At 39.4% G+C, this 15283-nt stretch overlaps 1 protein-coding gene across 7 annotated transcripts in view; it reads left to right on the forward strand.

Moving 5' to 3' along the window:
* Positions 1 to 15283, forward strand: part of LOC123974459 (gamma-aminobutyric acid receptor subunit beta-3-like) — a 63023-nt gene that overhangs the window by 33345 nt on the left and 14395 nt on the right. For all 7 annotated transcript variants that reach the window (XM_046055165.1, XM_046055175.1, XM_046055218.1 and 4 more), the window contains 3 exons: positions 6314 to 6534; positions 10347 to 10429; positions 12073 to 12210. In XM_046055165.1, the coding sequence (XP_045911121.1) occupies positions 6314 to 6534; positions 10347 to 10429; positions 12073 to 12210 (442 nt within the window). The remainder of the gene's footprint in view (positions 1 to 6313; positions 6535 to 10346; positions 10430 to 12072; positions 12211 to 15283) is intronic.

The raw sequence follows: 15283 nt of genomic DNA on the forward strand, positions 1-15283 counted from the left end.
CCAACACTGTCATTTGGAGAAGAAAGCCCAATTCATTCACCTCCCTTTGTTTGCTCTCAATAAGGGACAGTGCTATTTTTACCATTCTATAGCAGGAGAAGGAGGGGGATAGGAACTCGCTGAGGGGATTCCCCCGCACTGCGGTGATATACCGCCTCAGGGCCATCCCGAGGGAGTGCTCCGAAATTATATTGAAGTGACTGAAATTGCTTGACTTGAACGGGGGGTCATATTGAGTACACGGTTATTACATATCATATCATCATTTTCCCTCTCCCTCAACAAAATGTGAAGTTTGCAGAGCTGCGGTCATTTATTTTTCATGATGCTATTGAGCGGCTTGGATATGTGTCAGATGTAATGATGAGGATTCTTTCTTTTTCAGTTTATTAACGCATTTTCAATTCAGTCCCATTGTGCTGCGGTCAATGCCGATGAGCTAGCTGCAGCATATGCTGGGAACGGATAACATATGCCCTGTGACAAACAATGTTAGCAGGATATTTCCTAGATAGTGGTGGTATCACGGCATAGCAGTCAGTATGCTAGCACTGCAGAGAGAGAGAGAGAGAGAGAGATTAAATTGAATATGGGTCAGTTCAGAGCCAAAACTCTGCTTATCTGAATTCTCACACACCCTGAATAAAAGTGATTATCCAGTTGAGTTAATTGAATAATTGAGGCTTCCTGGGAATCATTTCGACTGGTCACTGGTCATTATCTCAGCTGAAAACATATTCTAAAAACCAAACAGCGGTGGTAAAGCTGTGTGTATTGGGAATTCATGCATTGTGGGAAATGGGAGAGTTGTTAATAATTCATAATCCATAGTTCTAGTTCATAGAAAATCTGAGCCCACCTCCCTAAAAGAAAAAAAGAAAAAAAGTTCCAAGGCAGGTGATGCAAAGCTGCACTCGTCCTCATCTGAAATTCAATTTGATTGTCTCCATGTAAGATTGATGAGGATTCCTTGGCCAAGTGTTTGTACAGGCTACACGGTTAATTTAAATCATTTATGTCTTACGAGAAGGAGTGTGGGCACTGCAGACGCTCGCTGGGCTGCCCACTTGCTGATACTCTGGCAGAAGATGGAAATCCATACCTAACGCGTGGGGCAGAGGCTGGCGGTAGGAGGAGGAGAAGTGATGTGATAAGGGTCAAAACAAGCCAGTGTAGGAGACACATTAGTAATTTGTCAGGATTGATGAAGGGTAAAGTTACAGTGGTAATGGAGGAGAGGGGGAATCCAAGTCTACAGTGCGTATTCTTAGAGCAAATTACGTTTTCACAGCATGCTGTGATCAATCCACATTGACCACATTAATGGGACTATGACTGATAACACTTATTCCCCTTTATGACACAAAATCCCAGGAGCAGATTTCTTTTCTTATCACTTAAAGGAACAGAAGAACAGTTAACTGCGTACTCCATGTGCAGTTTATCACTTTCAATAACCTATTAAATACAGTTATTATTATTATTACACAACATACTACACCAGCAGCACAATTATATTTTGCCTACACCACCAGAATTTTATTAATCATTACACAGCTGTTTTCACAGGCTGAGTTAAATTAGGCTGAGGGACTCACTGAAGCCAGGTTAAAGAAAGGAAGAAAGTCAAAATTAAAGCATATTTTCCTGACTTTTATTTCAGAGTATGGTTCAAGCTTGCTACAGCTCGTTCAAACGCTACAATTCCCATAATGCAACTCAATTGCAAAATTTATGGTGTGCCCCTTTAAGTCTCCTATAGTTTCAGTTGGTATGAGCTTTTGGTGTCGTTTCCAAACAAATGTGCAGTTAATAGTTTTACCATAAACCAACAGAGATCATGAACTGCTTTTAAGGTAATAATGTAAACTGATGTGTTAACATGGAACATCACAACATGGTCTACTGATTATTCTGACGTGTGTGTACTTCATCATTAATGGGTCAAATGACCGGTGGCACCTGTTATTTTAAGGAAAGACGTTTTCTGCCACACATACCTCCAGGGCTGTATCTATCTAACAATCATTTCCATTATTGATGAATCTATTGATTAAACCTTTAGTTCAGCAACAGCAGCGCAGTGAAAAATGGCCATGGCATGGTGACATCTTAAGATTGCTGTCCAGGCAACAGTCCAAAATCCAAAGAGATTCAATTTACAATTATATAAAACAGAGAAAAGCAGCAAATCATCACATTTGAGAAGCGGGAAATGGAGAATGTTTGGTATTTATGCTTGATAAATGAGTCAATCAACTATAAAAGATGTTGGTTCTACATACCTTTCAGACCAACTATTATTCCAAACAAAATCCCTGAATAATGTGGTTTAGTACAGGTTAAAGGAGCGTGGAAAGATGATTTGTGCTGACAAATTTTAGTAGAACCACGAAAGGTAATTGCTATCTTAATACCAGATTTTAAAAATATGTTTATTTCTTCCCACATGGTTGATACATGATTGGTGCTACGATGGAGCCATTCTGGGGGAAGAATGGCTCCATCATAAGTGACACACGGGGCTGCGGATACCAAACATGCCATCGTTCGATTCCACCACTATACAGTACATTTATGGCTCAGTGCCAATGCGCTTTCCTTCTCATGCTGTGTGACCAATCTGGATCCTGTGCTGACTAAGATCTTCCCTGTTCAGATCTCTGCGTGCTCACCAAACCTGGAAAACATTTTCATTAATCGTATTAATAAATATAAAGGAATGAGTAATTAAGATGCAGCCAATTGCCTGAAATTGCATACTTTTATTTAATTCTGTCGTCATTATTGTATGAAAATGCAAAACCGAGAGTGTTTTCTAAGCATTGGTAACACAGCGCTGAGGGGCGTGCAAAAAGACAAATAATTACTTTAGTTATGTAACATTTTTGGGAAGCCATGCTCATTGCAGTGGCCGTTTTAATCTGCATTTTTGTTTGTGTTTTGGTGCGAGCCCGAATAGCTGCAGCACCAACAGACATGTGTGCTCTGCCATTGCCAGCTTGGTGCGGGCTGGTTTCATTTCAGTGCCACAGCGGGCAGAGGGGAGAACATGGCATTGCCCCGAGAGAAAGAGAGAGAGAGAGGAAGAGAGAGGGGGAGAGAGGTACAGACAGACGGAGATAAAAACAGAAATAGAGAAGAGAGACTGTTAGCTTGGGTAAGTGGATTATGTGACGTGGAAGGGGGGAGGGAGGGGCTCTGTCCTCTATCTCCGCTGCTGGTCTGGTCAAATACTGGCAAAACACAAACATGTATTTGCTTACCGTCCTTTTTTCTTTTTTTTTTAAACTTACACAACCGTCTTAAAAATGTTTGATTTCACAGGACTAATGGTGTCCTCATGGCTGGACTTGAAGAACTTCTTGCCAATGCATATTTGCCAGATGGCAAGGGTTTGTTACACAGCCAGATACAAAGAATATCAGAATCTCACTTGAACACTTAAATGTTTGCAAACACTTCAGTGATTTTAAAAGAAAACCGTAATTAACTCAGTCATGAAGAACATTTGTAGAATGTAATAGCTGGTGCCTATCATTATCAACTAATTATCTTTGAGATTTCAGACTGTTGTTTAGACAAAATAATCTTGCCAATCTTTATTTATTGACAGTTTTCTTTTCTTCTTGATTTTATAGACTAAACGGTAACATTTAACACCATGCTAGAGGTTCTGAGAGGCTGTACTTCTGTTCTGTGAGGCGCAGCAGTGCCATGCTAACATGCTCACAGTCACAATGCTAACATACTGATGCTTAGCAAGTAATATTTACCAGTTTCACCTTATTTTAGCCCATTTGCTAATTAGAACACAAAGTACTGCTGAGGTTGACGGGAATGTCATTTTTTTTTCACGACCAACAGGCCAGAACTCACAACCTGGAACATGAGGTTTCCTTAGCAAATCAGAAACTGCCATAAAAAGTAAATCAAAGAAACATTGAAAATATACACAAAGGTTCATCAGTGGTTAGCAGTACAGCCTTTAGCCTCTTTTATACAGAGATCCCACAATAAACACAGAAAGAATATCCGCCAATATGCCGCATTCGTTCATTCATACTGAACAAAGACTTGTGACATAATCCTGCATCCGTCTTCACATAGCGATCCGGCTTTCCCGAATCACAGTTACGTGTAATGCAACAGTGGTGGCGTCTTGTATGACGTAGAACATGTGCGTTGGAAGTAGGCCTTGCTTTCAAAACAACAATGGCGAGTGAACATAGTAGGGCTGACCACGAAAAGATTCAATGATTCGATGGGCGGAGCCTGATTTGACTGTCAATCTCACAGTGCTTCGCTGCGAAACGAGGATCATGTTATTTTGGCGATATGGGGGTGCTCAACATCTGATTTCACATAGAACTACCAGTTTTCTTCCAATAAGTTCATATACTGCCTATTACAATATACATTTAAATATGTAATGCTGTAAATAAAAAATGAGAAAAGGGGAAAAAAAGCTTTTAATAAATGTTTTTGTGTGAATAAATCCAGAATTGTAAGCCTAACCCTCAAAGTAGGGGGCATCAGTGCGCATGTGTAGGCGTAGCGTGTATGTGTGTGAGTGTGTGGTGGCAGACGAGGAACTTTCGGTAGAGACGGAGCCTTAACTTCACCGTTGTTGTGCCGAGTTGTCCGCACCTCGCGGGATGTTCGGATCATTTATCTCCATTGATGAATCACACAAAGAATATTACACCATTTTTAAATAGTACTTGAAATAGACCCGTAAGGAACCGCCACGTGCATACAGCTGTCGGACGCAGGGCATGTACTCAAAATTCTGCACAAGACCGGTGAATGGCAGGCAAGCAGAGAAAAAACAACAATAAGACTCGGTTTAGCTGGAAATGTACTGACCCTGAATAGTGAAGATTCGATGCTTCAATGGGCGGAGCCTGATTCAACTGTCAATCTCACAGTGAAATCTTCGCAATGACACAAGGATCATGCCATTTTGGCAATATGGGGAAGCTCAACTCTGATTTTACATAGAACTACCAGTTTTATCCCCAAAAGTTAATATACAGCCTATTACAATATACATTTCAATGTTTAATGCTGTAAATAAACATATAAAAAGAAATAAAAAAACTTCCAATAAATGTTTGTAAATTGCGTAAATAAATCCAAAATTGTAACCCTAACCCTGGGTCGTCAGTGGGCATGTGTAGGGGTAGCGTGAATGTGTGTAGTGGCAGGAGGAAGACTTGCTGAAGAGATGGAGCCACAGCTTTACCAGTGTTGTGCAGAGTTGTCCACACCTTGCGGGACTTTTGAATAATTTATCACTGTTGATGAACCACACAAAGAATAATATATCATTTGTAAACAGCCACTACTTGAAATAGACATGCATGCAGTTGTGCAGCACGAAAGAAACTCTGCCAGTGAATGGCAGGGGCAAGAGAGAGAGAGAGAGAGAGAAAATGGTCAACAATAAGCCTCAGTTTAGCTTCGGCTCGCAATCGCCGTGCACAAAAACACACATGATTCTATCAGTCGACTATAGGCAGGACTTGACGATCCTGGTTCGACTATGTAAATTCTTAGTTCGGGACAGCCCTAGAACATAGCATTGAGTTGTTTTTGCTAGCCACACACTTTTGCTAGCCACACACTTAAACCAGTCTTTAAACCCAAGTGAAGTTGCTGCGCATCATAAACAGCATTGCAGAGTTGTCTTCAGAGATTTTGCAATATCCCGGTGGCGGGTTACACATACAATGTCATACATTTGTATGCCTGGATACATACATGTCATCAAAACGTCACATCTGTTCCAGCATGCCGGCTCTGGCTTTTCACACAGACATCATTCCGGCTGTTATTACCAACTTAGTGTGTTTTGAAAGAAAAAAAAGGTCATGTAAATCTCAAGGGTCAGTCTATTTGAAATAAATGAAAGGCGTATGTTTAAAAAGCTTTTGGGTGCCGTTGTAGTTCAACTCTGAGGCTTTGTGAATCACTTTGCCTACACTGGGAATACACTACTGTTGATATATTAGAACATTTCTATGAAATATTCCACTATAGCTGCAACTACGTGAGTCAGCCTGCCCACACGCTTGTTGTACAAAGGCACATACTGTATGGCCCCACATGAAACAGTTTTCCTGCACTCCTTCCAGCTAGTAAGATGCTGTGTAGTGTCATGTCATATAAATATTAGGAGCACTAACAGTGGGGAGTGGGCAGAGCAAATATGTCAGAGACGTTAATGTTTGCTTGTGAAGTCTGCAGCAGTTTGTTCAGTACAGGAGCACTTCTTATTATCTTTTTGTCCCTCTGTTTGTATCCATAGGACTATACGCTGACCATGTATTTCCAACAGTACTGGAGGGACAAGCGTCTAGCCTACATAGGAATTCCTCTCAACTTGACCTTGGATAACAGGGTTGCCGACCAGCTGTGGGTCCCTGACACCTACTTCCTCAACGACAAGAAGTCTTTCGTCCACGGAGTCACAGTCAAAAACCGTATGATCCGCCTGCATCCAGACGGAACCGTTCTGTATGGCCTCAGGTGGGTTCTGCTTCAAACAAATTGTCATTTTTCCATATGTTTGTTTAGTTGTGCTTCTGGGTAGGAATAGCGTGCTGAATGGTTAGCCTTCCTTGATAAATTTTTGCTACCATATCGGGTGAGTTTATTGTTCTTTAGCCAAACGGCAATGACCAAGTGTGAATGCTGAATTCTTCTTTGGCTCTGAGAGAAAAAATCTGTTGTTAAGTTTTCATAGCTTATGTCACTTCTTCTGTTGTATGTTTTGGTCATGTTCCACCCAGGCCTCCCCATATTTGCTTAAATTTAGATTAGGAAAATATCTCTAATTTCTTTTAATTGTCAACAAATTCTAAACCAACAATGAATTGATCCTGCCACTGAGTATTGTCTTAAAGTAAAAGAAAATTCTTACTTATATATTTTATTCCTCTGTGTCATAGAGCTCCATTGTCGCCCAAAATTATTAAAAATACATCAATGAGTCAAACCATTGCACTGGGGGATATATTACTCAATTACCATTAACTGGCCACTGCATTATATTTTGAATTCCACATGTAGCGTTCTATTGCCATGAAATACTGTCTGAAGAACTGCACTACATCGTCCTTTTTGAGTAACGTTTGCTGAAACTACAGTGCCCAACTGTAAATAACTGAGCCTTTTTCAAAACTGAAACTATGTATTTGCAACCGCTTATAAATTTGTGAAGTCTGAAAGTCTTGTGAGACGGACTAACATTGTTAGTTTTCGTCTTTTCCAAATCCACATCCTTGATTCTACCTGTAATTATATACTGTGTTTGCCAGTATAGTGTAGAACGTGAGTTTATTTATGTTGTTAGAGTGGTAATGTGCACTTTCTGGGCCTTGAGAATGAGCAACTCTCCCCACAACAGGCAACAAAATGAATCTCAGAGTCAAAAATGTTCTCAGATGTTTCCCCGTGTCAAGTTAATTATCTGTGTTTAAAGCCCTATTACGGCACCATAGTTGCCCAAGCTGAGAACTTGGCAGTTTTCCGCTGCCGGTCGCTGAGCAGCCAGAGGATTATGGGTCGTGCTCAAGGGCACCCCTGCATTTGATTTTTAAGGGGAGGGAGGGGTGCAGTTGGAGATGATTCATGAAAAGAAGTATGAACAGGTTAGAAGGTGCATTAATGCAATGTTAAGCTTGCAGCTGTTGTTTGATATATGTTTCATAAAGCCCTTGTTTTGAATTTCCATTGATCCTTTCGATGGGCAGGTTCAGAAGAGTTAGCGTGACCTATGAATATGGATTCATGCTTTGAATTATTAGCATGCAAAGCAAAAAGTGTGTGCGCACTTGCACGAGCACTTGCCTGCTTGGGTTTGTATCTGTCAGTGTTCATACTTTACAGTCATACATGCTTGATTATGCAAGTGGAGTTCATAGCACTTTGCCTTGTGGGCTACTTATAGACCTCTCAATGCTTTCAAGAGATCAAAGGGAGAGGGAGATATGTGATGTGGTGTTTGTGATATGAGCTGTTAGATAAATGTATGTCAGGTAAGGTTGAGTAACATGCTGAATATTACAGATTCCTATCATGGTGTTAAAGAATGCACTTTCTATATTTAATGTGAGCTAAGGCTGCAACTAATGATTATTTTCTCAGTCGATTCATCATTTATTCTTTAAAGTGGCAGAAAATAGAGAAACATGCCTATTATAAGTTCCCAGAGCCAAGATTTTCATATACAGTACATTAGTTTGTATTTCACTACCAAAATGTATATACCAAAATGCTCCAAAGTAATTTTTAATAAAATTTTTTGCAATGACACTTTTCTTTCACATCATATTTTAGAAGAAAGATGTGCACCTAGCTAGGTGGCTAACTGCCAGCTAGGTCTTGTTGGCTAGAGCGACCATGGAGTTGTTTGTCTTTGTGGCAACCTCCAGGGCTGAAAAATGAAGCCTACGCAGAAGTGCCAAAAAGTGAATGGCCAGTTGAGGCTGGCTCCAAAAGTGAGTCAGTCTCTATAGACCCCCATGTTAAAATGCCCAACTTTACAGCTGAAAAAAAGCCTGGTACAAAAAATGGTTTAGCTAATTTCCCCATTCATGAAAACTGTACGGGGATAACTTTTTATATAAACCACCTATTTATATGAGCCTAAAGTTATGCATAATTAAGGGTGTGTCTCGTTGTGTGACAGGCGCAGTCAGTCCAGGGACTGCCAAGATGGCGACAGCCAGAGCCACCCACATTTACTTCACAAATAAAACTACTTCAGAAACCTACGGGTGATGTCACAGAGACCATGTAGCTAGTTAGCTGGTTAAGGTGGGAGCATGTGCAGCCTTGTAAAGCTAAATAAATGGAGAGGTTAGTCACATTAGCTTTATCCTGTGTTTATTTACAGTAATGGCCTCTAGTTGTTGTTGTATTTTCAGTTGTTTCAACATTGTTGTTGCTGTAGCTAACAAGGGCTAACTGGCTTCGCGCTTGCTAGCTCAAGAGAGGCTTGGACCACTGTAATGAAAAATTAATAGAAGGATCAAAAAATCAAACCTAAATGATCATGACATCTAATAAAGATCACTAATTTCAAAATGAAATTATAAAAAACTGACTTCTGAAAAAAAAAAATAACTCAATAAAGCTTTCTTATTTTGGAAATGAAAATGAGCACCGAGCATCATCGATGTAAAACACAGAGTCCGCCTCCTCTCATCTTGCCAGAGCCTTGCGCTGACAGCTCAGAACACAAACCACCTGCAGATCCGGGATGTTGAAAAGCAGGTCTCTGTAAAGACGTGGGCACAACAGTCTCTTGATTTCCGTTGCTTTGTCAACATGACTCTCTGACCGATCACCTCCAGCAACCTCCAATGTACCTGGTCCATTTGATTGTGCCGGGTGGATCGTGGTCAGCTGCTCTTCTATACAAAATCCCCTTCTTCCTTTTCCAATGACTGAATTTCTGTTTTTGTGTATTTTCAAGAAATGTGTCAGTTATGACAATACATCTACATTTTGCAGACCTAATGTTATGTTGTTGTAAATTTAGCTGTATAATAATATCACCTAATGGGTTTCCACAGCCTCATCTGAGTCTTTACTGAATGAAGACATGCAGTGGCTAACTGCCAAGCAGTCGGCTTTTAATCAGGGCAGACTTAGCCTAAATCATTTTGGATTTGCATTTCACTTTGGTGCTTATTTTAACTGTCTGATCATCACCCGTTTGAGCTCATACATCTGATAAACAAAGGGATACCTCCTCATGACCCAGTTCAGATGAGCAGGCACTAAAGTCTGCCAAAATGTGTTACCTCAATATGATTTTTATTTGCACAAATTTTCACTTAATCACTGGATGGAGGGCAGCCAGTTTTGTTGAAGGAGACATGTACTGGTTTTAAATACAAGAATGAGGACTGCTTGCCTGTCTGATCAATAGTATAATAATGTATACAGTTACATAGTCAGCGTTTTACCTTGGAGAGGGTGCCATAATCTTATTTTAGGATGACAATGCCAATAGTCTCCTGTAATATGAAGCCAAACGAGGAACTTGGTGTAAAGACAAATGGACTTTTAGTTTCCTTTAAAGATGATGGGACAAAGTCAAGTGCTATCACCTTATTGCAGTAATCTAATTGTATTCCCCCAGTCCCTTAACATGAATTGCTGTTTTTATAATAATTCCAATTTGCCAGAAAATATATTAAGTAAGGGAAGAAGTCACCCTTCCTCCCTTACTTACTTCATGACTATATTCCTTTCAATACAATTTGTGTAAATCACAAACAGTATCTATAATATTATCTCATGCACCCTCTCTGTGTCTTCTTTTTCAGGATAACTACAACAGCAGCGTGTATGATGGATCTCAGGAGGTATCCCCTGGACGAACAGAACTGCACTCTGGAGATAGAGAGCTGTGAGTAGAAATGCTTAATGCCGTCAGGACCGTCTGTCAGCACTCTATGCAGGCTGAGAAGAAAACCAACACAGTCTCATGTGAATTTTTACAGTTTGAGTGAATCAATATCTGATTCATTCAAAACCTGGTTCATTTTTTTTCTTTGGAGGTCTGTAGCCTTTGTTTTAAATCCATCTCATGTACTGGAAGTATGGGATTTACCTTTTTTATATGACATTTACGACTAATTCTTCAGATCACCGTATTCTACAGATTTAATATCACACGTTTTTAGAAGAAATGTTAAAAAAATTGGAGCAGCACAGGTCTTTATTATCAAGTCCAAAAGCACTGCTACACTTTTCATAACTCAGTAGTATAATTATGTATAATTAATTAATTGGTTAATTAATTATAGTATGATTATAACATTGTGGTCTTACGTCCAAATGAAATTAGCCTATTAACATCCCATGGTTGTTGTTTTTTTTTTCAGACATATCTCCCTCCTCCAAGAATGGAGCACACTCAAAATCCGATTTTTACTTTGTAAAAAAAATCTTAATAGTAGCACTTTACATTACAGATCAGTAGTAACATGGTAATTGTGGAAAAATTGTTTTATAATAAAGAAGTAATAATTAATTTATACCAATTAATTACCAAAGCAATAGACTGGGATTAACAATGGGTATATAGGGGTAATATAAGGCTGAAATTTATGTAGGATAATAACGGGCCAAAAACAAAGGGTCATAATGGGGAAACACATTTAAAGAGAGCAACAAGGCTAATGTCACTGTAGAGTTGATAAGAAGTAAACAGATGTGCAGCTCCTCAAACGGATATACGTCACACATCTGTCTACATTGTGCAAGTAGAGAATACTACCATGAAAAAATTAAACAGAAACGGATAGTTTAGCATTCTTCAGCCCTGATTCATGGTCATTACACAGAAACTACCACAGGTGTGTCCAGGTAATCATTGTGCCTCTTCACCGTGAAATTAAATAGAAACAGGTAGTTTTTTGAAGTATTTCCAGGTAACACAGTACAGCATTAAACACATTATTTACCTTATTTTTATCAGGTTCTGTCACCATATAACCATGTTTTAATCCAAATATTGCACTGATATGACCGTTTTATTGTTAGGTTACCATATTGCTACCAAAATATTACTTTAATATTACTAAAGAGTATTGGCTCGTTGCTATCTTGTGTTTCCTTGCTATTAACCTTTGTTTTTCACCCTATTACATAGATGTCTTTTATTATCCAGATATACCCATTCTTAAAACCAAGCTATTACCTGGTTATTACTTTCATAATGGCATGTATTACTGTTTTTTTTTTCTCTTTATTATCAAACTATACTACCCAGTAAGAGCTACCAAGGACAGAGGAAATATATTTTTGATTTTCTTTTGACATTTTTGTGAACTCAAGTGAACCTATTAACTGACTTGCTTTTCAAAGCAACGTCTGGTTCTTGGAAACAACTTCAAACACGTCCCCCCCCCCCTTCCCAAATGACAGCCCAGTTGGATGATCAGCAACACTGCATATCTTGGTCTCCTGCGATGGTTAGACAGATGGTTACACCTTGGTGTGTGTGTGTCTGTGTCTGTGTCTGTGTGTGTGTTTCTTCTTGTGCAGATGGCTACACCACAGATGACATCGAGTTTTACTGGAAAGGAGGCGAGTCGGCTGTAACGGGGGTGACAAGGATTGAGTTGCCTCAGTTCTCCATTGTCGATTACAAGTTGGTGTCCAGAAACGTAGTCTTTTCCACAGGTAAATGCTGTGATGTAATGCGTTGTGTATGGGCTTTGGCCTCCACAAACTGAATTTCCTTTGGGAATAATACATGACATGCTGACAAGTGGATGTTACATTTTAGATGATATTGTTCATATCAAGCGTTGGCCTATTTTCAAGCTGATTATTTAATCAATTCCTGTAGCAAACAAATCTGTGTCAAAGCTTGATCTGTTGATCTTAAATCCTCAGAGCCAAAGTTGTGTTTGTCAGTGCTTCTAATTGGGTTGAAGTGAGGAAATGCACTGCCTTTGAAGTATCCCTTAAGCAACAGCGGCTGATGCAAGGATGTTGGAATGGTACTTAAGCAAAACATGCTGTAAACGCTTCAGTTTACAGAGCAAATTGTGTCCGTGTCAGGTGGTCCTTGACCCTGAGAGGTGATAGTTTGGTTTTCATGCTGACATTAACAAAACGTAACTGAAGACCTGCTGAAGTCTTTGTATCAAGGCTCAGATGGTACATTTCATGGTAAAGTAAATAAACCTAATGTCATAAACTGCTTGTAAACAAAGCTAACAGTAGTGTAACTGAGTTTCAGTGGCCTCCAGGAAACCCAAATTATCCTCCAAACCCCTAATGAATATTTACTGGTCAAATATGAAACATGGATGCTAACCGAAGAAAGAGGTGCCCATGGCTTATAAATATTTTGCCGTTGGTGTCGTCATTAAATGGTGTTGTGAAACACACCAATCAAGTGTTGTTTATTGGTTCACAATTGACATTTTCCGTAGCACTTTAAATCCCTCAGGGCAATTAATTAGTTTGTCAAGTTACTGTACATGAAAACATTTGCAGTATTGTATTTCATGTAAGTAATTTGTGTTGCCAACTTGGAGAAGTGTAGAAGGATAATTCAACAATACTCATTGCTCACAGGGGTATTCTGCTACATGCCGTGACCTTTAGTTTTTATGTGTCGTATGCAAAGGTCCTAAATTAATAAGATTTTTATGTGTTCATTTATGCCTAGATACAGAACTTTATTGACGCTCCCTAATCAACTGCCATATAATCTGGTCAGTGGAGACGCATTCAAAGAAGCAGCTTCTCCACAGCTGTAGCAGGGTAATAAAAGCTGTGTGACATTTAGTAATAACATCATTTTTCACAGACGTTATGCTCATGAGGAGGAGCCACACTGAAAAGGACATGAACAGTAAATCAATCTTTTGTTTGCTGTTTGGGGTATTTGTTATATTTCTGTTGAGGCCCCACAGATTTTTTTCCCCCCATCTCAGTCTTCCCACAAGTGCCTCACTCTCGAAGTCACTGCTCAAGCTACCAAATCCTTTGCTGTCACCCTCATTTTAACTGTGTGTACAGTATGTCTTTATCTCACTGTGTTGCACATGTGCTGCATTGCGTTTACAGTCATAACTGGCTGTGCACAGTACATGCGTGTCTCTGCCTTCATGTGTGAATCCCATGTGAATGTGCCGAGGTGAGCGCACCAGAGTGCACATGTTTGTGAATCGGCATGTCCCCTGTGGGTGGCTGACTATTAAAGTTTAGTGACCAGTGGTCTGCTCCTGTGCTCTTGGCAGGATGTGTGAAGCACATCAAAGGCTCCCCACAAGGCTGGCTAATGACCAGGTTTCCTCCATTACATGTGTCACTAGCCAGCCTTTAATGCCGTCCCTCTTTTTCTCACTTTATATCCCTCCTTTCTATCCTGTATCCTGTCACTTATTTTACTTTTTACTCTCTCAATTGTAAGAGTTGTGGTTGGATGCCAATTACCCTGCTCTCTGCCAGAAAAACAGCCCAGGATTCAGAACATCATATATTTATGTGGAATGAGGCCCACAACATCAATTATTCTCGTCTAAGCACACATACAAACACTGCCTGTTTGTGTGAACAGTATGCATGTACATATGCAAATGCATAAGTGACCAGACAGCGTCGTTGTGTTAGGAGACATTGTGTTGTTTGCACATGGTGCGCATTCATCAGTGACATTGCTATCGTACCCTTTATTGTCCTCATCCTCTTTCCTCTTTGTTACGTCAAGACTGCTGCAATAATAACAGCTTAACATATTCCATAACATCTATATTTCAAGTTTTTGCTGTAATTTACCAGTAAAGCCCTTGAATGTTCCTTCAAGTTTGTGGGTTTTAGAAAACATGAAATGCTTTGTTAGCAGCTTTTGAAAACAGATCTGAAAGTAAAATTTTTTTAATTAATATTGCACTGAAATTCATTAGTATGCCCAAGCACTCTTTTTCTCTCTGCATACAAGGATGACTACTTTAGTTTCTAAAGGAATCCCAGTTTTATAAGGATGGCAGTGATACAGCAAGCATTTTTGAAATCTCGATTATGATGGGACAAAATCAACAAAACTACATGAACAAATATGGTTATACAATAGATTTAATACTGTAATTTTAACAAAAATAAACACTAGGAGAAGCCTGGTCTGCTCACCACAGTTGTGAACCACCTAAGTTGGGACATATAGGACATATAATTCTCAGGACAATAATAACGGTGGCTGATTTATCACTCAAAATTCATAGTCATTTGTGCAACAATGGGTCCTTGATTTTAGACAGAGTTAGACTAAATCATTTCTGAAGGGCAACCTGTTTACGTGCTTTAATGACAACTGTCTCTGGTGGAATTTTATCAGCTGTAGCTTGCTAGCTAATTAAGCTAACATTTTCTCTTATGAGTTAGTTGAAAACACTGTCTCCTGCTTATTTTTTGTTTCCAGATGAGTCATTTTAAAACAATAATCTTTTAAAACAGGTCTTAAATGCACGCTTGACAGTTACATACAGTACAGGATGCTAAAAGACTGAGGCTAATGACTGAGTTTAAGGCTACATGTCCTAGACAAATTGAGTATCCTCACAAGTTAGTGACCAAGGCATTGGAATAAAGAAACTACATTGTTTGTGTATAAATAAATAAATAAATAAGACGGAGATTAGATTAACGCTTTATTGTTCGTATTTTGTAACAGTATGTTACATAAGAGATAAGGCTTTTAGGAAGAGGACTAACCAGTGCTAATGCAGAACATAAAGCTGGC

Source organism: Micropterus dolomieu, linkage group LG01 (assembly GCF_021292245.1).
Source record: "Micropterus dolomieu isolate WLL.071019.BEF.003 ecotype Adirondacks linkage group LG01, ASM2129224v1, whole genome shotgun sequence".
NCBI lineage: Eukaryota > Metazoa > Chordata > Actinopteri > Centrarchiformes > Centrarchidae > Micropterus > Micropterus dolomieu.